Source organism: Chelonoidis abingdonii, chromosome 2 (genome assembly GCF_003597395.2).
Source record: "Chelonoidis abingdonii isolate Lonesome George chromosome 2, CheloAbing_2.0, whole genome shotgun sequence".
Taxonomy (NCBI): Eukaryota; Metazoa; Chordata; order Testudines; family Testudinidae; genus Chelonoidis; species Chelonoidis abingdonii.
The window spans coordinates 109488522-109514619 of record NC_133770.1 but is presented as its reverse complement, the minus strand read 5'-3'; the positions used below and the strand labels follow the sequence as shown (position 1 = coordinate 109514619).

General features: G+C 41.2%; 1 protein-coding gene and 1 long non-coding RNA gene across 13 annotated transcripts in view; one reads left to right on the top strand and one right to left on the bottom strand.

Moving 5' to 3' along the window:
* The first annotated feature begins 1146 nt into the window (after positions 1 to 1146).
* Positions 1147 to 26012, top strand: LOC116836619 (uncharacterized). 4 transcript variants are annotated; one of them, XR_012655255.1, is made up of 5 exons: positions 1147 to 1476; positions 2503 to 3829; positions 3939 to 4060; positions 4268 to 4430; positions 24765 to 26012. It is a non-coding gene; the product is annotated as an uncharacterized LOC116836619 (long non-coding RNA). The 4 variants fall into 4 exon arrangements; XR_004376500.2 differs by lacking the exon at positions 24765 to 26012 and adding an exon at positions 12973 to 13058 and having other exon boundaries at positions 2503 to 2609; positions 3960 to 4060; XR_004376501.2 differs by lacking the exon at positions 24765 to 26012 and adding an exon at positions 12973 to 13058 and having other exon boundaries at positions 2503 to 2609.
* The window catches only part of IKZF1 (IKAROS family zinc finger 1), a 96615-nt gene continuing 79696 nt past the window's right edge, over positions 9180 to 26098 (bottom strand). For 3 of the 9 annotated variants that reach the window (XM_032800305.2, XM_032800307.2, XM_032800309.2), the window contains 2 exons: positions 21048 to 21182; positions 9180 to 13724 (listed from right to left, as the gene is read on the bottom strand). In XM_032800305.2, coding sequence (XP_032656196.1) covers positions 13018 to 13724; positions 21048 to 21182 — 842 coding nt within the window. In that variant the 3' untranslated portion in view covers positions 9180 to 13017. The remainder of the gene's footprint in view (positions 13725 to 21047; positions 21183 to 26098) is intronic. The other 6 variants (XM_032800306.2, XM_075062609.1, XM_032800310.2 and 3 more) reach the window with 2 other exon arrangements.

Here is a 26098-nt window from a genome sequence, read left to right as displayed (position 1 = left end):
AAACCAGACTGTCCAAGTAGGGTTGCCACCCATCCAGTTTCTAACTTAATTATGATTTCAAGGGAATAACTTCAATGAGCAGTGTGTCCTGTACTTAGCTCCATGGGTTCCTGTATATTCCAGTTGCACAGGCAGGTTTTCTTTAAACCAGTGCAAGACAATTTGCAGAAAAGAGACTATTTTTGATCTTTTTCTACTGCCTGACAAACACTAGGAAAGCCTAAAATGTACAGCTGGCAGTAAGACCCTTTTTATCTTGGTAGAAATGTGAGCATTTTCCCTAGAAAATAGAACCTTAGCTGGTCAACTGTTCCTGCTGCTTATTCCCATCCTGCCTAAAATCCTAATCCATTGCCTGTGATGTCACAGTTGTAAATGGTGAAGATTGTCACACTAAGGACTGGAGCTTCAGTTGGGAAATAAAGAACAGGAGCAGATGAATTTCTGTGTGAATTGTCTAATGCGAAAAATTCCCATTGACTTCAGTGTTAAACATATGCATAGGTGTTTGCAGGATTTAGGGCCATAGTGTTCAGAGAGAGAGTCATAGTGGAAAGGGACTAGTTGGTGAAGGAGCTGTACCAAAAAATAACAACTCCTCCTCCCTCCTCCCCCCCCCCAAAAACCCACACATACCACAGAAAGGCCTTATTCAACAGTTTTGTTTCTTTAGCATTTCACACACACACACACACTATCAGAAACATTAACTTGGTGAAGTTTATTGTTACTTAGGTTTTGACACATACTTAGAAAAGCAAGATGTTCATTTAATAATATTATCCCAAACTGTGCAAGTTTCCAGCAGGCTGTGTAGAAAATGTGCATGACCCAGTACCGTGTGGAAATAATGGTTTTCAAAAGGAACATTTCTCTAATTGCAAAGGAAATTAGGCAAGCAGTTTATTTAGGAGAAGCAGAAGCAAAAGGAAAGCTGTTAGCTTTTTTCCTCCCTTTTTCTCCAGAGGGGCTGTGGTGATCCTGCAAAACTTGACAAGCAGGGTGTAGCAAGTCCTTCTCTATTTTCTGGAAATCCCACCCTCCTTCCACAGCTTATCTTGAGTTTCTATTTTGCTGGTTGATAGTTGTGCAGACGTTTTTTCCCAGCAACCCCTTATGTACTGTATTGCAAGTCAGCACGTTCACCAAATCCAGCGAGCAGTTCCTTTTCTTTCGGCCTGATTCACTTACACTAGTGTAGCTTTACTGACTTCTGGTTACTCCTGAGTTATGCTGGAATAATTGAGAGGTAAATCAGCCCCCTTAGATTTGAGTTTCAGGGTGGAGCCAATGTGTCAAATATAATGTATTGCCTTAAAAATGTGTTTTGCACCCGTCATGCATCCACAACTGAACCAAAGTGGGTCTTCAACACCATGAGGTACTTAAAGGAACTTTTTCTTGCTTTTTATATACCCATCATGTTACAGGCACTTGGAAGCTTGAATGTGACCAAGGAGTGATATAGAGGATCATGTAAGTTGTTGAGCGCCAAAATAATAACCTGAAACTTTTGGGCAATATTACTATGAAATCTTGTGTGAGGAAATGAGAGGGAAGTAAGTAATTCCCCTTCCTCAAATGATATACATGGTGAAATGCTTTGAATTATGTATCCTAAAGTAATGCGGTCTGGTGGCTAGATCAGGTTACAGGCAGTCAGAACTTGTCCTTTTCCAGTGATTGGAGTGTTTAAGTAGTTAGAGCAAGGCAGTGAGAGTGAGCACTCGTGAGTTCTCTTCCTGCTTTTGGGAGGGAGATTGGTCTAGTGGGTAGAACAAGTACACAAAGAATTAGAAGACCTGGGTGCCAGTCTCAGTCCTGCTCTATGAACTTCAGTAAGTAACTGAGCCATCCCTCAGTTTCCCCCTCAGTAAAATGAGGATAACAGTCTCAGAGAAGTATTGCCAGCCCCAAGCATTCGAATGTCTTGCATCTGGTTTTAAAAATCATGAGATATTTTAAAAATATTAAATTTGAGAGTTTGCCCTCTTGTTTTTCAGCTAGTAGCTGCAATCAAGTTACGTTTTCAAGCTTTTCTCCAAGCTTTTTTTTAAAAAAAATCTCAATAAATCACCAGACACTGGGGCTTTGGGAAAAAACTCAAATTTTATGAGATTCTTGATAAAATTACAAGAACTGGCAATACTGGTGGTGTGATTATTAATTAATGAATATTTGTGAGGTGCTTTGTGATTCTCTGATGGCAGGTGCTATAGAAGTACAAAAGAATTAATATGAGGGACAGGGGCGGCTCCAGGCCCCAGCACGCCAAGCGCGTGCTTGGGGTGGCATGCCGCAGGGGGCGCTCTGCCGGTCGCCGGGAGGGTGGAGCAACCTGCTGCCCTCCCGGCGACCAGCAGAGCCCCTCCCCCGCGGCATGCTGCGGTGCTTGGGGCGGCGAAATGTCTAGAGCCACCCCTGGTGAGGGAGAATGGCACCTGCATTTGTTTTTTTAAATCCAAACAAAACAGTTTGTCATAAATTCATTTTGCATTTCAGGCTAATAAAGACAAGTGACCAAATTCATCCCTGATGTAAACTAGCAAGGATTCTAGAGTTACAACTTTTCCTGAAGTGCACTGGTTTTGCCTTTGGCTAATTCTGTGGTAATAATCCCTTTATGGCGAAGGAGTAATTTTCTTCTTCACCACTGCTGAATCTGATGCGTTAATTTTTCCACCCAATTTTCCACCACTCTTCATTTTCCTTCTGGTCTGCCAATCACTTCCAGTACGTTTCCTCCTATCTTAAATGACTGAATTATTGCTGAACCACAAAGAACCAGTCTATAAAACTCAAACAGATACTTAGTCTCCTTACTGTGGTTTGGGGATGGGAATCAAAGTAAAGATCCTTTATTGAAAAGACTTTTGTCTTCGTTAATACTTGTCTTCAGCTGTCCTCATAAAATCCAAGTGTTTCCCCCACGCACATTTCTAGAATATAAGCCAGGATCAATAATCCATCCAAAGGACTTCAGTGCAGTGTAATTGTGACTAGATCAAGCAAACAGTAGCTGTTATACTTAAATTGCCTAAGCCTTGTCACATACTTTATACTGGTGACTTCAATGGATTTATTCCTGATAGGCACCAGAATAAGTGAGATCAGGATTAGTCTAATCTTTTTATTTATTTTCACATCAGTATCTCTGCCTACATTTTACATTTACAAAAAGAGAGCAAGACAGATGTTCCCAAAGCAGAAGTAATATTTCTTCTTTGTACCAATTTTAATGGGTCCAAAAACCACATACGTGTGTCACTGAACTTTCACATGTGTTACATAAGTCTCTGTAGACTATGCAAATAACATACTATTTATATGTGTTGGTTGTCTATTCATATGAATTTTGTTTTCTCTGGTCAAGTCACTAGTGTTATGAAACTATGTTTTAAAGTAGGACTTTTGCACTGGGGAAATCTTTCAAATATGTCATGTTAAATTAGCAGAAAAGGAAAATTATATTTAATTATTCCCATTTAACTACTGTAAGTGTGTGTTTCAGTCAATGATTTGTTCCTTCTGCTCTTTTTATTGTCAAGCAGTTATGTAAAATGCTGGAGCGTGACACCACAATAGTTTCCATATCCGCACACTGGAAACGCCATCAGCCAATCAGATGCCTCCCTTTAGAAGTAACTTTTATATATTATACATCAAGATGAGACCAAGCCACACAGTTTGGTTCCAGATCTGAACTTACCCAATATCTAAGGGCTCTCTGGATATGAGCTTCAGTTCATAGAGTGCATGAAGCCTGCAGCATGTTTGATCTATTTCAACACAAAGAGTAATATTATTCACTGTAAACTAAAAACTTCAGGTAATAGGCTTGTTGTTAGAAGTAAGGAAAGTGAAAGAAGGTATGAGAAATGAAAACTCCTTCACCTACAGTAAAGTGTATGTGTGTGTAAAAATCTGGGCTCTGTTAGTCCCAAACTCTTTTTCACCAGGTGCCCCACTGTTGCAAAGAAGCAGACCTTTACAATGTCGTGTCCCCTGGAATTCTCTGTGCTGGCTGCCCAGCTCTCTCTCTGAAGTACCAGAGCAGTAAGTGAGAAGTATCCTAGCCTATATGGGTTCTTAAACTTTTTTTTCATAAGTGTGGGCCACATTTTTCAACAGAACGATCATCCCATGAATCATCTCCCCTTCCATTCAAATTCACATAACATCCCTGGGTGAGCACAGCAATTGCTTACATGGATAAGTCATATTATGAAAATATTTAAGATGTCTTTTTTTTTAATGTGATTTTTAGCAGCTTGAAACAAGGATGAAGAGCCAGCACCATGAGCCCAGCCTGCTCTCCACAGAGCCACCAGCAGGTGCCCAAGAGTCTGGGAATTGCTGGTATATCAGAATTCTAATGTTCTGGCTGCAGCTCAATAGGAAACTAGATTTGTAGTCATTGCAATTTACAGGTCAGAAAATAGGAGGAACAACTGTGCCACTTCAAAAAACAAAATAAAGATGAGCACAGAGGAAGAGGGCAGGTCTCTACCTCTTCAATTAAAGAACATAGGCTCATATAACCTAGTTTAACCTGTCACTGGCATCTACATATGTTTTGGTGTGGAAAATTATTGTCCAGTGAGAAGGCGTTGCATACTCTGGCTGACACAGCAGTTAAATTTACCCATCAAAGAAGAGTAATACATATTTATCAGAGATGGGGCAGAGCTGAACAATTCAGATATGGATTAAAACTTTCCAAGATTTTCCTATGTCTGTACCAGAATTCTTATCTGACCATCAAAAACTTCAAGGGCATTAGAATATAGTCTATTAGTTCAGGCCCAGCTTTATTGTTTCAGGGTTGCATATATATTATTTGCAGCGCACTTTGCAGTTGAAATCCTAATGCCACTAAAACTTCCATTGATTTCGGTGGGGCCAGGATTTCACTATGAAAATTTTAGTGCCAGCTTGCTGCTTCTCTGATTGCACAGTAGTTTTCCCTGGAAGTTAGCTAAGAAAAGGCTTGGGTCAACACTAAATTCAGAACTAAAATTTAATCTGGTTGAACAATGACTGGAAAACAAGAAGTGAAAATTGTCAACAGTGCCTGGATCCATGCAGATCATTTCAAGGGACAGTTTTGCTACCAAATTATCCTTGTTATGCAAATTTCCTCACCAACCGGCTGGTTCCCAGTTATGCATGGGGAGAAGCGGTGGCCACATCTGCTTCCCGTTTTGCCGTTTCAGAGACTAACCATCTGTTTGGCCTCATCCCGAACAGCCTGCTCAGTGCTGATTAACTTCCTCACCCAGCCAGCCCAAGGCCCACCGTCTGCTGCAAGGTGTAGATTTATTTTTTTCTAACTGCTTACAAACCAGAACCTTCACTTCTCTCCCAAGGGACAGGAAGGCGTTGGTTTGTGTGATTTGCAGCCGGCGGTGGCAGCAGAAACAGCACCCGCAGCTGCCCTCTATCATTCACATGTTTAATATGTGTGGTTGGGACAGATAAAACTAGGAATTGTTCCATGACCTGGGACATTCTTTAAAGAAGTGAGATCTTATTTAAAAATAATAATAAAAATGGAAGGCTAAATGCCATAGTCCTTACTTGACCAAAATTCTTTGCAGTCTAAAAGGGGTTTTGCTTAATTAAGGACCACATCATTTTGATCCATATTCACTGCCATTTCACACACGCCACTTGCTTGCATATATATACCTGCCCCTGGAAATTTCGCCTACATGCATCCAACGAAGTGGGTATTCACCCACAAAAGCTCATGCCCCAAAACGTCTGTTAGTCTATAAGGAGCCACAGGACTCTTTGCTGCTTTTACAGATCCAGACTAACACGGCTACCCCTCTGATACATATGAACTCAGAAACTCCTGCATTCTAACCCCAGCTTTGAAAATCTATCTGCCTTCTGGATTTTTTTTGGGGGGGGGAGAGAAGTATCCTCCATTTTGGGGCTTCAGGTTTTGAGTGCCCAGCTTTAGACAACCCAGGTTTTCAGAGGTGCTGAGCTTCTGCAGCCCCCATTGATTTCAGTTAGGTTACTTAGCACCTCTGAAAAGCAAGCTCTGGGTGTTTCATGCTGTGTGCCCAGAAACTGAATACCAAAAGAGAAGAGCCCATGGCCTGGGAAAGCTGGGCCTTAACTTCTCTGTATCTCAGTTACTCTGTTTGTAAAATGGGATGACAGTATTGCCATACTCTCCTGCCAGGCATGATGGAAAAGTTAACACTCGTAATGTGCATTGAACATGAAATTACTGATGTCTGGTGTCATGCAGAGCAGTGGTAACTGGACAGGTGCTAAGTGCTCACCCACCAAGGCATCTATGCATGACCATGTGTCTGTAAAGAGCATCATCAGGTAGCTTGAGCTCCCATTCTCCTCTGTGGTCTGCTCTCCCTAGCTGGACTTGATCTTCCATGATACAGTGTGGCCAGGCAACTACTACAGCTCATTGCTTCCCCTTGCTGAGAGGGGATACTGTGGTGCATTATGGGAGATGTAGTCCAACCAAGACAATTGGCCCATTGAAGAGAATGAGGCACTGCTGTAGCAGTTCAGAATAAAAATATTTGGATTTTCAGCCAAAATATTTGCAGGTTGATTGATTTGGCTTTTGCTGAAAACTCCAATTTTGACAGTGGCATACCCCTTATTTTCTGATTACCTCTACTTACAAGTAACCAAAATAATTCAACATGTTCAGTCTATGGGAAGGGAATAAATCAGATTTTTCTAGTTACAGTTTGAATATGTATTTTTATAATAATAATAATATAAAGATGGTAATAGCCAACGTTATCAGATCTGGGTACCTAAAGTTAGGCTTCTAAATCCACATTTTGATACTTAAATAGAAGTGGCCTGACTTTTGAAGGTGCTGAGTATCCACAGCTCCAACTGGTTTTGATGTGATTTGTGGGTGTTGAGCACTTCTTAAACTACCTTTTGACTTTTAGATGCCTAAATGTAGATTTACCCAACGATGAAAATATTGGGCAGTGTTAATGATACTTTGCATTTCTATAGCACTTGTCTTTGCACCTACAATGGTATCTAAGTTAATCAAGCCATAAGGACAGCAAAGCAAATACTACAAAAGGTGCAGTGAAGTATCTCTGAAACATTGTGCATGTTCCCAATGGGCCCTGAGGTCCTTGCACAGTTTTTACTCTCACAATCTCCCATTTAAGTCAACAGGTGTCTTTTGACTGAGTGCAAGGATTTAGTAACACTGAGTAAAGCCATCAAGATTTGGACTAATGCATGTGACTGGAAGATCTTAAAACAGCCCATGTTTATTTGCACAAGTGCTGCCTACTGAAATTTAAAACTGTAATGTAATTTTGATATAATTTGCACGTTACAGTAAATAAGGAAACAAAGCTGTAAGTGTGATTTATTATGACTAGCAAAAATCATAAATTCACTTGACCAAATTTGGATTTGAGGTACCATAAAGTACGAACTGTTGTGCACGCTGTCCTGAGTTTTTTTTCCCCTTGTCACGGTGTGCTTACAAATCACCGCTGTACAAAATACTTACAAACTCCTGTTAGAAACAAAAACAGAGCGGCATTCCCCTGGGTTGTTGTTTATGCAGAAGGTTTGAAAGGGATAGTAGGGATGGAGACTCTGCTGAAAGGTCCAGAGGAGAAATCATTGTGACAGTAAATTATAATGGAAATCATTTCCAGGATGCTGTGTTCCTAATTACCATGACTTTTCAAGCAGGGACGATTGTGTTCTTTATAGCTATCCTTGGCAGTGAAAGAGCGGAGCGAGGGCTGGAGTGAAAGAGACAACGAAAGTCAAATACCACTTGGTCAAACTGATAGTTGTAGGGAGAGGACACTGAAACAGCAATTTCAGAGCCAGTTTTCCAGGTTGTCCCTAAGGGTTAGAGTCACAACAGAACATAGGTGTGGCAATTCTGAGTGTCACCACACCTAATTTTTAGGTGCCTAGAAATCACTGGGATTCACAAACCTGAGTTGGGTGCATAGGCTCTGAAAAGTGGTGATTAGGGCACTTGCCTAGATTCCTGGTCAAATCCCTTCCCACTCTCAGGTGGAAGGTATATTTGAACTTGAGCGGTCAGTACAGGGTCTCCCAGATGAGTAGCCTAACTTCAGGGCTAAGGGTTATGAGGGAGCTCTTCTCCCTTGCCTCGGCTGTTTTGTGTGAACCTGTCTATAGCTGCCTGATCTGGTAGGTAAGCACCAAACTTACTGTGTTGAGCCTTGCAGGGGAGTTAGGTGGAGGAACACCTATCTTGCCTCAGCTTGTGAATCACTTTGGGGCTTAGGCAGCTGGACATGTGGTGTGGAGGCTGCAGTATTCCTATGCAGAAGCAAGTGCCTAGGAAACTTTTTTACAGCAAAAGTTGAGAGGGCAGGCAGTTGACAGGGCTGATAAGCAGAGGTATTGTGAAAGCCTGTGAAGCCTGATTTGAGGATTTATGCACTTAAAAGTGGCAGCTAGGCACCAAAATCCTTTTGTGAAGCTAGCCTTAAATGTAAAGAGCGGGCATCAGATGTGGGTGTATAGGAGGCTTCAAGCTCTCATTTGCGGTGGCTGGATCCTGCTGCTCCCTGCATGCCATCCTCTTTATGCGGCAGTAGAGAAGACTGAGGCATTCCTAAATTAGGTTGGCTTGTAAGAGCCAAAAACACTTAGCCTAGGATTGTGCTCCCTTTCCCTTCCCCCTATATGCTGGCAGCAAAGGAAGTTGTTAGTGGTTTATAAGCCCCTGTTTAGGCTGTACAAAACTGCAGGATCATCCATCCTTCCCTCCCCCCCCCCCCCACATGACTCAGGCAGGGCCCCTCTCTTGGGATTTTATGGCCAAAATACATCAGTGCTGTGGCACACTGAAGAACTGCTCCCTGGCTGCATTTCACCTGCTATGTATAAAGATCAAGGGTCTGATTGTCTCCCACTTGTGTTAGGTTGGTTTAACTTTACTGACTTCCATACAGTTACACAAGGGTAGATGTGAACAGAAAATCAGGCTGCTCAGCTTCATGTTCTCTTCCTTGCTCCACTTTGCCCCCACATATCTGCACATTCTCTTACATGTGCATGCAGAGTCACTCATCCACAAAGGGGTTTAAGCTGTGCAGAATGTCACTACAGCAACTAAAGACAAGTCTTTTACCAAGCTGTCTCTCTTACAAGATAACGTCTCACCTTCCAGACATAATTTAATTAAAAAAAATCAAGCAAATTTCATAAAAATTTGAAATGTAAATACAATGGTCTTAAACAAAAAGGGGTTTACAATATAAATTCACAGCAAAAAAATGTGTAAATACAACATGTTTATATATCAGATATAAAAGGCAGGGGTGGGGTGGGAGGGGAAATCAGCTGTGGAAAAAGTTCTGAAAAGCAGTTCTTACTATGTTACTATTTACATCTTTTTAAAAACAGATATCAACTTAACTTAAAGCCGTTCAACAACTCTCTTTGTTTTTTAGGTTAAAGATAAACCATGATAGGCTAGTATACCAGGTCATAGGAGGAGAAAAGGGAGGTTACACTAACATGGTTATCTATGGGCACAATTTGTTTAGCTGCAGACAGATGAGCTCCTAGTACGTGGATCGTTTTTCCCTCCTGTGTTCATCCCCATAAATAAAATTATCAATACATTTCTTTCCAAACAAAGAGAGGATGATTTTTGTGCAAACAATGTGAAACAAAAACCCCTCCACAAACAAGGAATGCTGCTGCTACTGCTGTTAGGCTACTCCTTCTGATACACTGTATCTTATTAATAAGCTAAATTATACAACTGTATTATTTATTGTACAACATTGACATACTCTCATATAAATAGGAAAAGCCTAGAGCCAAGAAACACATCCACTGTGAAAATTATCCTATGATACATAACTATATAGAGTTATGTATGAGCCACACAACCACACACCTGCGTGTGCATGTTGCCAAAACAAGTGACGTAGCCCCAACCCATTTAAATGCAGAGAAATCCTCTGAATCAGAAATTGTAAATTTTATAATTGAACATTTCACTCTAAAGGCCAGAATCCACACATCTCTAGGTGGGCACCAGTCCACTGGAGATGTGCCTACTTAGAACGGTAATGACTTTGGCCCTCTCTTTTGTGGGCTTTAGCAAAGAAATGCCCTAAAAGAGAATTTCTTTAGGGTCTGAGCTGTGTTAAGAAAAAGATTTTTTGTTCAAAAGCTAAAAATAAACTGTGTATAGATTGTATAACACTTTAAACTGTGAGAGGGCCATAAATATCAGTAACAGAACCAGCTCCCTGTTTCCAGGAGATTAAGGTACATTCCTCAGCTGTCCAGTTATCTGCCACTGATGCAAAGAGGTCACAGCAGAGACGCTCAGCAATGACACTGTACCTCCCTGCTCAGAACAGCAGGGAGAACAGCCTGCAATGAAGGTGTAAGGATGAAGGACAGGTGAATTAGGCCCTGTAAAAGGATGAAAATTAAAAAGAAATAGAATATAAACTATGAATTAAAAAAAAACAACAACTCATCTTAGTGTAAGTTATTTCTGCCCTTCCCTTGGAGTTTAACATCAGATTCTTCCTAGAAGCATGTTTAAATGCTATTGGCTCACCAGTATGCACAGTCTTTGTTGACACAAAATATGCAACAGACTCAGTGAGGAAATCTTTTTGGCACAAAAAATGGATAGAAACGCCCCTCTTGGCTTTGCCCAGCCTGATACATAGGGGCCAGAGTCTAACCAAGAGTACCTCCACTTAAGGCAATGGAATTTAACCAGTGTAAGATCACAATCAGGGCTCTAGTTTATATTACTGTCTCTTTCCTGGTATCCTACCGGCAATTTAAGATGTTCCTATTCACATTCACCAGTGTATGTGCATAAGTGGGTTTGCATGTGTTTACACAGCCAATGCATTATATACATTCTTTCTACATAATATCCCCCTTGTGATCCAAGAAGCTTGGCTTTTACAAAGTAAATTTCTTATAGTTAGGAATGTCTGTACAGTGTAACAAAGTAATTGTGTGTGGGGGGGAGGAGGTGTAAAGCATATTAAAATCTCACTTACACCAGTATCATTCCGTTGCCTGAATGGAGTTGCTCTTGATTTACAGCTGCATAAGTGAAAGCAGAACCAGGACCCCTCTGTCTGTTTATATATATTATACATATGTAATAGCTACACCCATTGGATCTCATTCATCCTTGGTGCAAGTGCACTAGGTCTATTGAATTTGGCCCATAATATGAATGAATGTGTGTATGTATATATAACAGTGTTACAAAACTTAAGAAATGGTCTTGTTGTAACACATGTTTTTTTGTTTATGGGGTAGTACCAATCTCTTATACAGTGGAAATGTTTGTACATTCAATGGGTTGGGCAACTCAGACATTAATTATTAGTACCTGTACTATTGTGGAAATATTCCAGCTCGGTAAGGTGATGCGTAACCAAGTTGCATAAATGTCACTATTACCCAGTCTTAAAGCCAGTAGGCTGGTTGCGGAGAGGAATGAGCTATGTGGAAGAGGAACTAAAGAAGAGACAAACAGATTGGCAGTTTTTACCATCAGCTGTCTTTGTGCTTCAGATGTCTTTTCAATTTACTAGAATTTAAACAGCTAGTTGGGAGGATCTTGCCAAGAAGGGGGTGCTGAATGGAGAGGGACGATAGAATAAATGTTTTTGGTTTCATAGGGCTTGATCCTTGCTCTGCCCTCAATCCAGCAAAAAGCCCCTTAAATTTGGGATTATCTTTAAGCATAAGAATAGTTCCATTTATGTTCATGTGACTACTCAGGCAAATGCTGAAGTGCTTTGCTAGATTAGGGCCAGAGTGCTCAGTATCTTGCAGGATGGCTCTCTTAATGAATAGTTAATTGTAGAGAAAGGGGAGGGAAAGGTACTAAGTTTTTTAAATGGCTCTTTAGTTCATTTCAGTGCTTCAAAAAGAATCATTGTGGGCTAAATTTTCCAGACACAGCCCACAAAATTAGCCAGAGCACTTGCTATGCAAGCAGAATGTGCATTTTCATATGCAAAATGGGTGAATGTGGAAATTTTGCAGCCAGTTGTAAAAATTTTGCCCCCAAAATGAAAGAAGGGTGCATAAAAATATTCTCCAATCATTGTCTCTCTCCTACTGAATATTGTATTTTTCTAAATAATTAAAACTCCTTTTAAAAAATCCTCACAAATGGCTGTTTTCTTATGCAGAAAGATTTTTAAACCTTATATTTTTAAGGAAAAAGTGTTTTTATTGGATAGAGAGGGAAAATATATATTTTAAAAAGTCAACAAAACCCTTTTTCTCCAAATAAATGCAATTTCCATTCCAGAGTATGTATTACAAGGGTGTTGCTCATGTCTTTCAAACAACTGGCCTTATGCTCCACAACAGAAATAAGGTGCGCCATGCAGGCAAGAAAATACACACCTCTGTGCGTGCTATTGTGTTATTTTACTTCACTGCTAAAATAGTGCCAGTTAAGGGTCTAGGCTTGCAACACCATTCCAGGTCCCCATGGCACCACTCAAGGGTCCTGGTTGGGCTGCTTTGTCTTTATTTTAATTAAGTCTTCCTAATGACCCAAGTAATAATGGGAAGTAAAAAAAAATATATGTATATGTCTGGTGCAAGAGCCCTATTCTCAGCATCTTAGCACAAGGCCTTTCTAGCCCTCAGCCAAGTTTTTGTGCAGTGTGTACATGCTTAACTGTGTTGGGGAGAGAGGTCTGCAGAAAGCAATAGCTAGAAGGAAGTGGATTCAGCTACCTGACTACAAAAGCTCCTACTTACTAAAGGTTTGGTGATCCAAATATTTGCAATAAAAACATCAATATGCATTTTATAAAATTAAGTTGCAATACATGCTACCAAGAGAGAAAACTCCTGGGGCCAGGTCTTCTAATTTTCATTTCTGGATGCTTTTACTGTCCAATAGACTGGTGTTTTTTGTTGTTCATACAGCTCCAGTAGCACAGCTGACAAGGTCGCATCTGTGTGGGAGGGGTTTTAAATCATGTGGAAACGGTGCTCCCCTCGTGTTATGTGAGAAGAGAATTCATATCTGTCCTGGCTGTGGTAGCCACACATGTTGCATTCGAAAGGATCGCGGAACCCATGACAGCCCATGTGGATGGTGTACATCACATGATCCAAGAAAAGAACTCTACAGTGTTCGCACTTGTAAACTTTTACTTGCTCCCCATTGCTGGTGATCACTTTGAAAGCATCGTGGGAATTGTCAGTACCTGCCCTCAGGACTTCATATTGCCTCTGTTCTTCTTTTATAGACAGGCCATTTCTTGCATGGGGAACTATGTGATTCGTCAGGTAAATTAAACCGCTGCGCTCCTCGTTATTACTCTCTGTATCTGTTGAGTCTTGGCAGCTGTTGCTGGGGGAGGCATCCCTTTCAGAGGAGATGGATTTGGCTTTGGAAAGCAGCAACAAGTTTTCCACCGCGGTGTCCTGAGCAGTATGATTGGAACGAGAGTGACTGTCCCCAAGAGGTTTGTGGAGTTGATACATGGAGCTGATAATAGGTGCTGCTTCAGAGCTGCCTGGAGGTGTCTGCACAAGGGGACGCAAAGACTCTGCCCCTAGGTAACTGATGGCATTGTTAATGGCCTGGTCTATAACATGAGTCTGCATCATCTCACTCTCCTTCTCATAATTAGTGGTGGCATCATATGGAACATCAGACAAGCATTTCTCACCTGCATTCCAAAACAATCAGGAGTTAGACATTTGGGATTCAATGTGTCTAAGCATTGGATTTCCTATGCCAGTAAAATCAAAATAGAAAGATTCAATGCAGGGTACAAATCTGCATCTGGAATTGAGAAGTACTGTGAAGAGCTTTCAATTTCCTAGTGTGCTACACTAGAACTGATCAGAAAATATATTTTGGCAAACAATCAAAAACTGAAAAATTTGGGCCAAACACACACAAAAATTCAATTCTGAAATACTGCCGTGTTGCCTCATGAGACTTGTGGTTCAACTGCCTCAAACTCCCATTCTTCTCTACAGGCTGTACTCCTTGGTTGGACTCTGGTGTGCCATGACCTCCCTCTTGGTGCATGGAGGTGCTATATCATGGCAGTTACATGTCCATGTGCATCATGGGAGATAAAGGCTGTCAAAAGATCCTGGCCCATAAAAGAGAATGGGAGTTTGTCAGAAATATTTTGGTTTTTGTCTGAAAAACAAAAACATTTCATTTTTTGACCATTATTGACAAAAAAACCAAAACCTTCTGTGGAAAGTAAACACTTTTCACAAAATAATTAATATGATCAAAAAATCAATTTTCCATCAAACAATTCAAATGAAAAAAATTTGACCAGCCATAGGCCAGATACTAGTTCTGAAAAGAAGGTTCACATGTCCATTCGTTTTCTATAGTGAAAAGTATAACTGGCAGGAGCAACATAAGGTAATGCTTCTCAAATAAATAATTCCATTGAACTGAAAATTAGCATTCTGCATGGAGTGAGACTTCTTTTGAGCTGGCTGAGCAGTCCATTTTGCCAACCAAATCTAAGTGTGACCTTACAAGTGCAACAGAGTCCACTGAAAAAATTACAACTTCACATCTATCATCAAAGAAAAAATATTAGGAGCAGTTTCCATGTAGATAAACTAAGATTTCCAAAAGTTACTGTGTGTTCAACTTGTAATGACTAAAAAGAGGGTGCTCCTCACTTTTAGAAGTCAGGCCCCTATAAGGTGTCTCAAACTGGGCAGTGCCTATTATCAGTAACCACTTTCGAAAAACTTGGCTATAGAGAAACAAGTTAAAAATAAAAAGTAAAGCCTGGGAATTGGAGAAATTATTTAAAAAGGCAGCTGCTGATTTAAAGCATATCTGTGTACTATGCTACACTATCACTCATGATACTGAACTTCACTAACAGGTAGCTTTGAATGACAAAAAAAGTCTCTCATGCAGTTTTTGTAATACATTTGCAATATTACCCGTCCCATAAAGGAGGGGCAAAGAGGAAGAAACCTCCTTCAGGTTCCCAGATAGTGTACCCCACTCTCCACGGCTGGGGTTTTCAAACTGCGGGTCGCAACCCAGTATGGGGTCATGGAATGGAAGGCACTGGGTCACAGCGGCTCTGATCAGCACCGCCGACTGGGCTGTTAAAAGTCCCATTGGTGGTACTACCTGGCTAAGGCAGGCTAGTTCCTACTTGTTCTGACACCGCGTTGTGCCCCTGAAGTGGCCAGCAGCAGGTCCGGCTCCTAGGCTGGGGAGGCCACTGAGCTCTACATATTTCTCCTTCCCCGAGCACCGGCTCTGCACTCCCATTGGCTGGAAATCGGCCAATAGGAGCTGGCGGGGGGTCGGTGCCTGTGGGAGAGAGCTGCACAGAGCTGCTTAGGTGCCTCCATCTAGGAGCTGGACCTGCTGCTTCCAAGGCACAGTGCAGTCCATGGTGCCAGGACAGACAGGAAGCCTGTCTTAGCACCCCCGCTGCGCCACTGACCAGGAGCTGCCCGAGGTAAGCCCGCTCCCCAATCCCCTGCCCCAGTCCTGAGCCCCCCCAAACCCAGAGCCCCTTCCTGCACCCCAAAATCTTCATCCCCAGCCCCACCACAGAGCCTGCACCCCCAGCCCAGAGCCCTGATCCCCTCCCANCACCCCGTAGCCCTCACCTCTGAATCCCAACCCTCTGCGCCAGCCCTGAGCCCCTCCTATGCCCCAAACCCCTCATCCCTGGCCCCATGCCCCCAGTCCAGGGTCCTGACCCCCTCCTGCACCCCAATCCCCTGTCCCAGCCCAGAGCCCCCTCCCACACCCTGAACCATTCATTCCTGGCCCCACCCCCTCACCCCTACACCTCAACCCTCTGGTCCAACCCTGAGCCCCTCCCACACCACAAACCCCTCAACCCCAGCTCTGTTGGGTCACAGGCATTAACAATTTTCTTCAACTGCGTGGCCAGAAAAAAAAAGTTTGAACACCACTGCCCTACGGAACTCTGAGCAATGCGGGTCTGACAGATCTCTGGGGATCCAGCAGAAGTGAGGTCTTTCTATGCAGAGTCTGTGCTGCTTCCCTCATACCAGCCACTGCTGCTGTCACTCCTCCTTAAAATACAAAGGGGCTCCCTTCGAAGTTAATATTGCTCCAGACTATACTAATAACTTTCCATTAGTCTGCAACATGTAAAAGATTGCCTAGAATGGGGCCCAATTGTCCTTTCGTGTAGAAGAGCCTCCAAAGAGCAGGAGGAAAGTCTGCTGGAAATTCCACAGGATGAACTGGACAGAACTGCCCTGTCAGAGTGGAGGGATTTCCAAACCCCATGAAGGGCCAAGAGTGCAGCCTGGAAATCGCTTGCTTGAAATCCTGCAAAACACAGGCCTATAGTGCAGAAAGTCCTGCTGCCTACCAGGCACTTCCTGAGCCTGCATCTTCTCTGGAAGCCTGGCTCCTCCCTGCTGTGCTCTAGCCTCGCTCCACAGGGGAGGTAGCAGGCACAGAATGGGAGCCAACTACAGCTGGTCAGGAATTTTTTGACAAAACGTTTTTTTGTAGGAAAATGGAGATTAGTCAAAACTAGAACTTTTTGCGGAATCTTCTCTCTTTTGACTAAACTTTCTCAGGTCCGGAATAGAATTTCTCCCTCCTCCCGGAAGACTCTTATTCATCTGAAATGTGGAAGATCTAGGTTCAAATCCCTGCTCTGACTCAAGCAGAGCAGGGATTTGCTCTTGGGTCTTCCCTCGTCCTCAGGCGGGTTCTCTAACCAGTGAGCTACTGGGTAATTGGAAGGCAGGGGACTCTCTCATTTTTTGTGAAAAATTTCTAAAAGTTTGTTTTTGTTCTAATGCAGAATGAAAACAAATGTCAAAAGCGCAACATTTTTTGCAAAATGGTTTTTTTTGTTTGTTTGTTTTCTGACCAGCCCTAGAGCTAGCACTTCTTGGAGCTATCTTAATTCCTCAGTACATTTCCAGTAAGGAGGCATGGCATATACAGCTCCTAACTTGGATCCACCCATGCCTGATCCTGTGCTTTTTGGGTTGCTTTTCCCAACCACCTCCCACCTCCCACTCCTCCTCCCACTCCTAGTGCTAGTGTTTGCTCCTCCCCACTAAAGCCATGATTTTTATTAGATGCACCATTTCTAATCTCATAGTTTCGAAATGCAAAGAGCTAAAGACTGGAGATTCAAAATGGACACTGTGGAAAATGCCTGGGCAATGTGTGAAATGCTTACTGCATTTTTTAATATGAATTTATACCCCTGATTCAGAAAACCACAAAGTTAAAGCATATATGTACTGTACATCATTAAACCTGGGCTTTATTATTATATGTCACACACTGGGCATCCAGACGGCACAACTTTAGGTGTTCTTTATTGGTTAATATTTGCTTTATCATTTTTGTAACATAACTAGCCTATAGCTGACCAATATGATCAATAGCTCATCATAAGGAAAAATCTGTCACAGAGCAAGAGCATGTCAAACACACACACACACGCTTAAGGCAGGCAAGTACCATTTTTACATATAGGCAGTGCAGATAACACTAGTGCTCATTAAAAACAATCACCTATTTTTATGGTTATCAGACAATAAGTAAGGTAAACTGCTGGTGGCGTGAGGCTCTTCAGAAGCTTTGCAGGGTTTCAGGGCGCTTGCGTAACTAAATGCTAACAGACAGCTGATACGCTTTAGCTCTGATAGGCTTCTTTTGGAAAAAAAAAAATTCTAGTTGCTGTTTTAACATATCAGACACATTTCAGCCTGAACTGTTACCAGTCCCTCTCCAACCCCAGGATGGAAAGTCCCTGGGGTCTGTTCCTGTTTGCAAAGCAAGGTGCTGTACACAAGCGCTGCAGTAGCACTATTACTGTCAAATAATTTCGCACCTAATTAATTTAAATTGGTGAATGAGCTCAGTTTCATAAAGCATCAAGTTCCACACTGAGAACCTTATAGTTCCTTCTCTCTTGAGTTTGGGACTGACTGGACCTTGACTTAGCTCTAATATTGTTGTGTTCTTCTTTGCAACAGTAGCTTGTTTTTCCTACATTGTTAACTAGTCCTGAGGTTCATACTTGGCTGAGGAAACCTGCGCCTTCTCTGGCATTTGTAGTGCTTCTGGGCTTGATTCTCCTCTCATTTAATTCTGTCTAAATGACGAGTGGCACCAGTGAGGTCAATAGTGATGCGCTGGTTTAAAGTCAGTGTAAGTGAGGCGAATCAGGACCAGTGTCTTTTAAATTAGTCACTGGTTAAATGATGATAGCACTGTTATGTTAAAGGAATGTGAGGGAGCTGGAAATTGGTTCAGTGTTTGGTGTATTTAATCCTTTAGTTCAATGTCCATTTTCTTGTTACCAAAATGGACTGTGGACAAGGAGACCAGACTTGGAGTTTGAGCAACTGGTAATGTACTTCATATTAAACGGGGTGAGCACTGGGGGGAAAAGGAGGGGATTTGGGGAGTCTCTGATGACCAAAGAGGCCATTTTTTATGACAGCAGAGTCTTCATAAATATTGTCTGTCATGGCGTCTTCTTACACCACACACTGAATAAGTGACAGGAAACTCTGCCTTACCTGTGTCTCTCATTTGCCTGGCTTTCTCTATTGTTTGTCAGCACGAGGGTGACAAACAATGGAAAACAAAAAATAGTTCATGCCCAATTGCTCTAAATGGGTTACTTATTCGTGTTTATTAAAAATAGTTTTCTAAACCAAATTAATTTCTCTGGTCTTCCTGGTGTCTTCACAGCTGATATTTTTTTCCTTATGCAAAAATTCTAAGAGACGAATTCAGTCCAGAGCCTTCAGAAGAATTTCATCAACTTACTCCGGTAATTGAATCTGGTTCTTAATCATCAAACAATTTGGAGTTCTTTAATAACTCACAATTCCTACTACATTTTCAGTATTTACCTCCACTACAATTTTGTCATCTTCAATTCTGCCATCTTAGTTGGTAAGCACCTACATTTCCTGCCCTGATTAAGTCCTGCTCCTACAATCACTGCCTTCTTTTCCCCGTCTTTGACTGTCTCCTTAAACCTACTATTCTAGCTTCTGACATAATGACACACTCTGGTACAAGATTCCTCCTCCCCTCTCTTACAATATAATCTCTCCTCCCTCACCCGTTTCTGACTCAGACATGTGTCACTTACTCTCTTCCACAGTCTCTCAATCTGCTCTCTTGACCCTGTTCTCTCCAACTCCTGACATCCCCCCTTATACAATCTCCCTCCCTTCTCAGTTTTTCTCCGCTCTCGCTCGCACATCTCTGACTTCAAAATGCTCTTATTTCCTGTAGCCTCAAACATCCCTCCATTCCATCTCCTTCTCCATCTACCACTCTCCTCTTTCAAAATTCTCATATGTGTTTTCTACCCTTGTGGCCTTAACTTCCTCTATGTTAATTCACTCCTTGATCACCTTCAGTTAGGCCACTTCCATTCCACTGAAACTGCCCAATGATGTTTTCTTGGACAAATCACAAAGGTTCTTCTACATCTCCACAATTTTCAGCTCTCTCCCATTTTAGATATAGTTGATCATGCCCTCTTCCTAAATACTCTCTCTGCCCTAGACTGCAGAGACTTCCCCTCTTACCTCTCAGACTACTTCTGCAATATCTTCTTTGATGGTACCTCTTTCCCCCCTCTCTTTACCAAGGTCTCTCAGTGTCCTGTGTTGGCCCTATCTTCTTCTCTCTTTACAATCTCATCCAGTATTTTCTGCAGTGCCTCTTCTCCTTTCACTTAAACCCACTCTGTTCATACTTGTACTTCTGGCTGTCTCTTCCTGGATGTCCTGTCCACAACTCAAATTTAAAAACTGAATGCCTACTGCTCTACCAGTGTTCTTCCCTGCTTCAAATCCTTCCACTGGCTTCCTGTCACCCACTCCATCAAGTTTAGGCTTCTTCTTCTTCTCTTAAAGGGCATATGCAACTTGGATCCCTACTATTCCATTTGTCTCTTTCTGTGGTACGCTTCACTTCCCCTTTGGTCCATCCCTGCCACATGAGCTACTATTCCCTTGCGTCTTCCTACTCTTAGAATCAAACCTCCTTCCATGTAGCTTCCTACATTCTAGAATCCCTCTCCCTTATCTAATCTGTCATGTCTTCACCTTTTCCTCAAAACTCTTCTTACAATTTAGTCCTTCCCAAAGGCTTTAATCCTCTCCTGAAGCAAGTGATATAAAACTAGAAGTTTGAATATTCTGTCTGTTTCTCCATAGAAGTGAGCTCAGGCTTTCCTTTGAGTTTCCATGCTTTTGAAGGTTTAAGTCTAAACCTAAACATTATTGCAATCTCGCTCATTGTATTCAATTTCCTTTGATTGATTTTGCTACAAGCCACTACTCTGCACAGTGAATACCAACTGGAAGAAGAAAATGGACACAACCTCCTAGTCAAGTCACTGAAGCAAGAAAACATCTATTAGTAAAAGAAGGAAGCAGGTTATGGAAGTTTGTGTTGTTTATAGTATGTATGTGGAGAAGTATAAATTGATCTTGGTTTTTCTTTTACCATTCTCATCAGCTGGGCACATATTTCTAGGTTTATAAATGATACTTGACCAAAGAAATGAGGTAAACAAATGTACAACCTTTCTGAAGGAGTGAAAGAGTATTAACCTCTTACATTCAGCCCATCCTCACTACACACACATGCTTACACATGTATCAACACACAGGGTCGGACCCTAATGTGGGAAGTTAGCAAAATGTAGCCTTAAGCATCTGCTTAAGTGCTTTCCTGAATAGGAGCCTCAAATCCCAGGATGATCATATAGAAGACCTGGGGCATCAACAGTGGAAAAGGCAAGAATACTGAACCCCACCCCCACAGAAGCTGTAAAATGGAAAGTTAAGCTGCAGAAAGTATCCTTTTTTAATGCATCCGTCTTGCGCATCCTATATATTTATATATTATTAATTTAATGATAACAAATGAAAATCATGATGCAAGACTGAAAACCCTATAAGGCTTTTTTAGGAGACAGCAAACGTTTAACTCTTACCAACAAATTTCTGAGGCATAGAGCTCTTACGTTTGGCGACGTTACTTGCTAGTCTATCCAGAACGAGGGATCTCTCTGATCCTATCTTGCACAAGTCTTCAGCCATTTCACTCTGGTTAGTTTCCTCTTTTATGACTGAAATCAAATGAGATCAGGGGGTTAGGCACGCATGCTCCATTTTAATGGAACTACCTCTTTGTATCATGTTAGTCAGACTTTCTATTAGCATGCAACCAACTAAAATCAGGAGCTTACAATGACAGACACAGGTTGACTCTGACTGTTTGTATCGCTGTCCCTTATGCTGACTAAATTAGATCAATGCTCATCTTCCCCTCAAATAGGATGTAGAGATAACAGATTGCAAAGTACAACTACAGCTTACGGGGCCTGATTCTCCATTGCTCTGCGCCCTGTCTAGTTATTTACACTGGTGCAAAATGAATGTCTAACATGATCACTCTGATTTGGTTTTACACCCACCTTGCAATGGTCTGAACAATTACACATGGTGCAGAAAAATGGAGAATCAGGCCCTAAGATCGTTAATATTACATTTGATACAGAGAACTCCTTTGTATCAAACACTACCTTTTAGTGACAGAAAAGCCCAGCACAGTAAGCATCACGTCAACAGAAATGGGGCATGGTTATTACTTTATATAGAAGAATGTATTTATAATTTATGCAGAAAACAACAACTCTGACAGTTCTCTAGTACTCTATTTCCCTGATACAGTATTAGTCATTAAAATCCAATTTTAGCGAGCCCAATGGCTGAACATATATTTATCACAGAGCATTGACCTTCTGCACTCAGACTGTTTTCTGACTTCCTGCTACTGCTAAGAAGTTTTAGGTTTAGAAAGAAAGCCCAGCAAAGAGCTTCTTAGCTATGAGCCACTAGGAAAAAGGTTCCTGTTATGTCACTTTGTTGCAATTGCCTGTGGAAGCTGAAGGGAGTATGAGAATGAACTGTCACAAGAGCTGTATGACGGTAAACTATACTTATCCTGAGCATCCAATGTCTGAAGAAAAGGTGAGCTATCAAGTGTGTGTAACACATACTGAGTGATTGCTCTCTGGATTTTTTTTTATCTTTTGCCAGGAGATGAATATTTTAAGCAAGATTGTGACTTGATATCTGATCATCAAGTAATAAAGCATGAACGATTTAGGCCTTGATGCAGCAAGCTGTTGTTTGTGTTCTATGTATGCTGGTGACATGTTATCTTCTCAATAGGTGTGCTCACTTACTGATAGATGTTTAGATCGTATCTACTGATTTGGTAACTGGACATCTAACAATAGTTAAAGTAAATACATCTGTTGCCTACATGAAAGGAATAAGCAAACCCAATGGACTGCCATGCTAGTAATATGTATACAGTGTTGTCATAACTGTATCGGTCCCAGGATAGTAGAGAGAGACGAGGTGGATGAGGTAAGATCTTTAATTTGACTCTTCTTCAGGTCTGTGTAAGCTCGAAAGCTTGTCTCTCTCACCCACAGAAGTTGGTCCAATAAAAGATATTACCTCACCCACCTTGTCTCTCTAATGTAGCAATATGTCATTTAAATGGCAGCCTGATAGAACAGGCTTGGCTACAATGTCCCCTGAAGTTGACAGACTCAGGTGGGGTGGATCAACAGAAGGAGCTGTTAAGAGCCCTCAGAGAAGAGTGCCCCCATGGAAGACAACTCTAGGAACCAATAGCAGGAGCAATCTAGAAGCTCTTAACCACTGCTGCAGGACAACACACTGCAGTGGTTGAAGTGCTCGCTAAAATGATTGGGCCCCAGACCATTTGAGATTTTAAAGACTCTGACCCATCCCTTGAATAGCATCTGGAAGTGATCAGTCGTCAGTACAGGGCACTAGTGTTGTATGCTCATTACAATGCACCCATTAAGGAGGCAAGCTTCTGCATTTGGTGTAAGCTAACACTTTCAGGTGTTTTCCAATCCAATTTAGAAGTCACAAAAGAGTAAAACTCTATGATAAAGGCCCAAAGCAACAAAAAGTCATTGTTTCTAAAGGACATAATGACAAATAGCAGTTCCCACATTGCCACCAAAATGCAAAGACATTTCCTCATGGGATCCAAGAAAGTAGCATAATAACATTTCCAAAGAATTAAAGGAGGGTTAGCCTATGATTTCACAGACTTTTTGTTTGTTTTTATGAAAAATGACAAGCAAAAAATTAAAACTGAGGTCCAAACCAGTACTTTGCAGTTTTGGGAAACTGAAACCTACCCCCATCCTACCACACCCCCAAAACACTGGCTGCAAACCTAAATTTTGGTTGCCAAAAACTGAAAATTGTTTCTGTTTTTCTGTTTTCACTGAATTTTTATGTGGGAACAAAAAATATTGGCCCACTCTGATATCTGTATACGCATACACCATCTATCTGTGTATTTTTGTGGCTGTACTATGCCGTATCTTCATTGATTGAGTCTAATGATATACTAAAACACAAGAGCAAAGCTCAGTCTATGAGTTTTCATAGTTTGTCTTTTCTGATATTTTCTATAGTACTTGGAGGGTCTCATGTGTTCCCATTGAAATCAATAGCAGAACTCCAACTTATGTCTGTGGAAGCAGCACCAGACACTAGGGTGAAATTCTAGCCCTGCTGAAATTGTTTGGAGCTTTGCCACTGATTTCAGTGGGGCCAGGATTTCACTCCAAATCTTCAAACTCAAAGACAAAATGAAAGAAAATATGTTGTTCCCCTTCATCCTCCTCCTTGGCTCTGCCCATATTAGGTACGTTTCCCAATGAGATCTATCAGGCTCCTAAAGGAAGTGGTAGAAATCAATTGCTTAGGACTTTTTCAATTACATTAGACAAAATACTAGAAAATATGCCGTGGAAAATAATCCTGCAGTAACAGGGAAATGGACTGGATGACCTTACCCCTCATTTCTATGATTCTATCAATACAACAATCAGTGGGACTTTACTGTCATAGTAATAGCTCCATAATACACACTGAAAAGCTGAATGAACAGTAGTTCTTGCATATAAGACTGACTGACTTTTCTAAGTATAAAAACATGCATTAAAAATATTTTTAAATGCTAAAGGGACCATGTCTCATTCTGAACTGCTTTGTTGCATATTTATCTCTTTACCGATACAATTTTTAAAATTGAAAAATGGCATCTGAAGTCAAACTGTGTTTGTGATGCGTTAGGGAGCCTTGTATGTAATTGAAAATACCAGGATCACTTTCTACAAAGGCTTTTTTTTTTAATGAAAAGCTGGTTTATTACCTGAGAAATAATACCAAATTTTGTTAAAAAGTAAGAGCTTTGGCAAAATACAATGTTTAGAATATAAGCTATTCCTTCCATTTTACTGCTGGTTTCTAAAATCAAAGTCATATTAGATATAATAGGGATCTGTCTGATACTCTTTGAGTATGCAAGAAAGCAGTGTTTCTTAAACACCACTGATGAATATGCCAACTTTCAATCTGATTCAAATATTAAATACTGAGCTTCATAACCCCGAACTGCTGTGAATGTCTAAGCTTTTTCTGTCAGGGTTTATAATAAGCACAGTCCCATACATCTGAGAGTTATTTCTTATTACAGTTCCTTGTTACTGATTTCAGCTTCATCTGTATATTTTTCTTTACTAATATTTTATTTTCAGCAAGTAACTGAAAAGCTAACAGAAATTATTGTTTTCTTTTGCCCACAGATGTATCAAACCTTTATGCCAGGCACTGGAAATTCTAAACCCGACAGACTATTGGCTTCTACATCCTATCGGCTTCTACATCCTATCATCCTGTTACGGAATAAATATCATGGCCTTGAGTACATTAGGTTCAGCTTTCCTCCTATTTATACATTCTCCAACCCCTCAATAAAATTAGGAGGAGCGCTGCTCTAACATTCTGTCTGTCAGAAGAATCTCAGCTGCATTCAGTGTTATCATTATGTGCATATACTTTACCTTATCTTGTAACATGTAAAAACATATTCAAAGTGCTGTCCAAATATCAGTGTTAAATAAGGCATCATTGCAAATCGGTCAGAGATAATGTACCATTTTTGTCATTTGATAAACTGAATAATATATACTTACAGGATCAAAAAAGTATGCAAGAAATGTAGTTTATCAGATGGACTGTAACCTTAAATTCCTCTGTACATTGATACTATGTTCACTCCCTGAACTAATGCCTATCAACATATCTGGTACGATTACCTCTTGTGATCAGTCTCACACATCTAATTGGTACCTTTGTTTACAACCTGCAACACTTCCTCAATTTTAGACACAATTTTAGATTCTGTATTCTCTAAGGAATAGATTGTGGCTCTGCCACATGCCACAAACATGGGATCAGGTGTTGGTGCACAGGCCCCAAGATGAAAATTGTGTTGCAGAGAGTCATGATTCCCTCCCTACTTCCCCTTTGGATTAGGTGAGTAGTTGTTTGCTTCTGGTGCCTACCAACACCAAATTACTACCCTTTTCAGACTGGCTCCTCTAGGTTAGCCGGTGCATTGTGGGGCAGAGCTAAGATTCTTCTCTCTTCCTGCTCACCTGCTTGGCCTGGGAGGAGTAGTTGGCACTGAGCGCCTACTCATTGCTGTGCACTGGGACACAACGTCTAGATAGCCTATGCAGGTGTGTAAGGGTGTGTGTGGTTCTTATCACCCCTTATACCAAAGTGTGCATTCCTGAGTAAATTAGCTCTAAATCATGTACTGGCAATGGAATTACCTTTTTAACAAGAGTTTGTAGTCCTGAGTATTGTAATCTATAGGACTCAAAATAAATAGGAAAGTTCCAGCCCTATGCGTTGGGATAACTATGCTTTAGCGTGACCAGGTGGTGAGCTAAGGAATTCCAAGTCTTGTAGCTGGTTACTTGAAGGTTTTGTTTCTAGCTGTAAAAGTCAAAATTAGCCTTAAAACCTTAGCTTCCTTGTTTTAGATTGGAGCAAGGAAAACAAGAAAACTAAATATTGATTAAGTACAACAGTAGTTCCAACTAATTATCTATCTACCAACACAGGGATG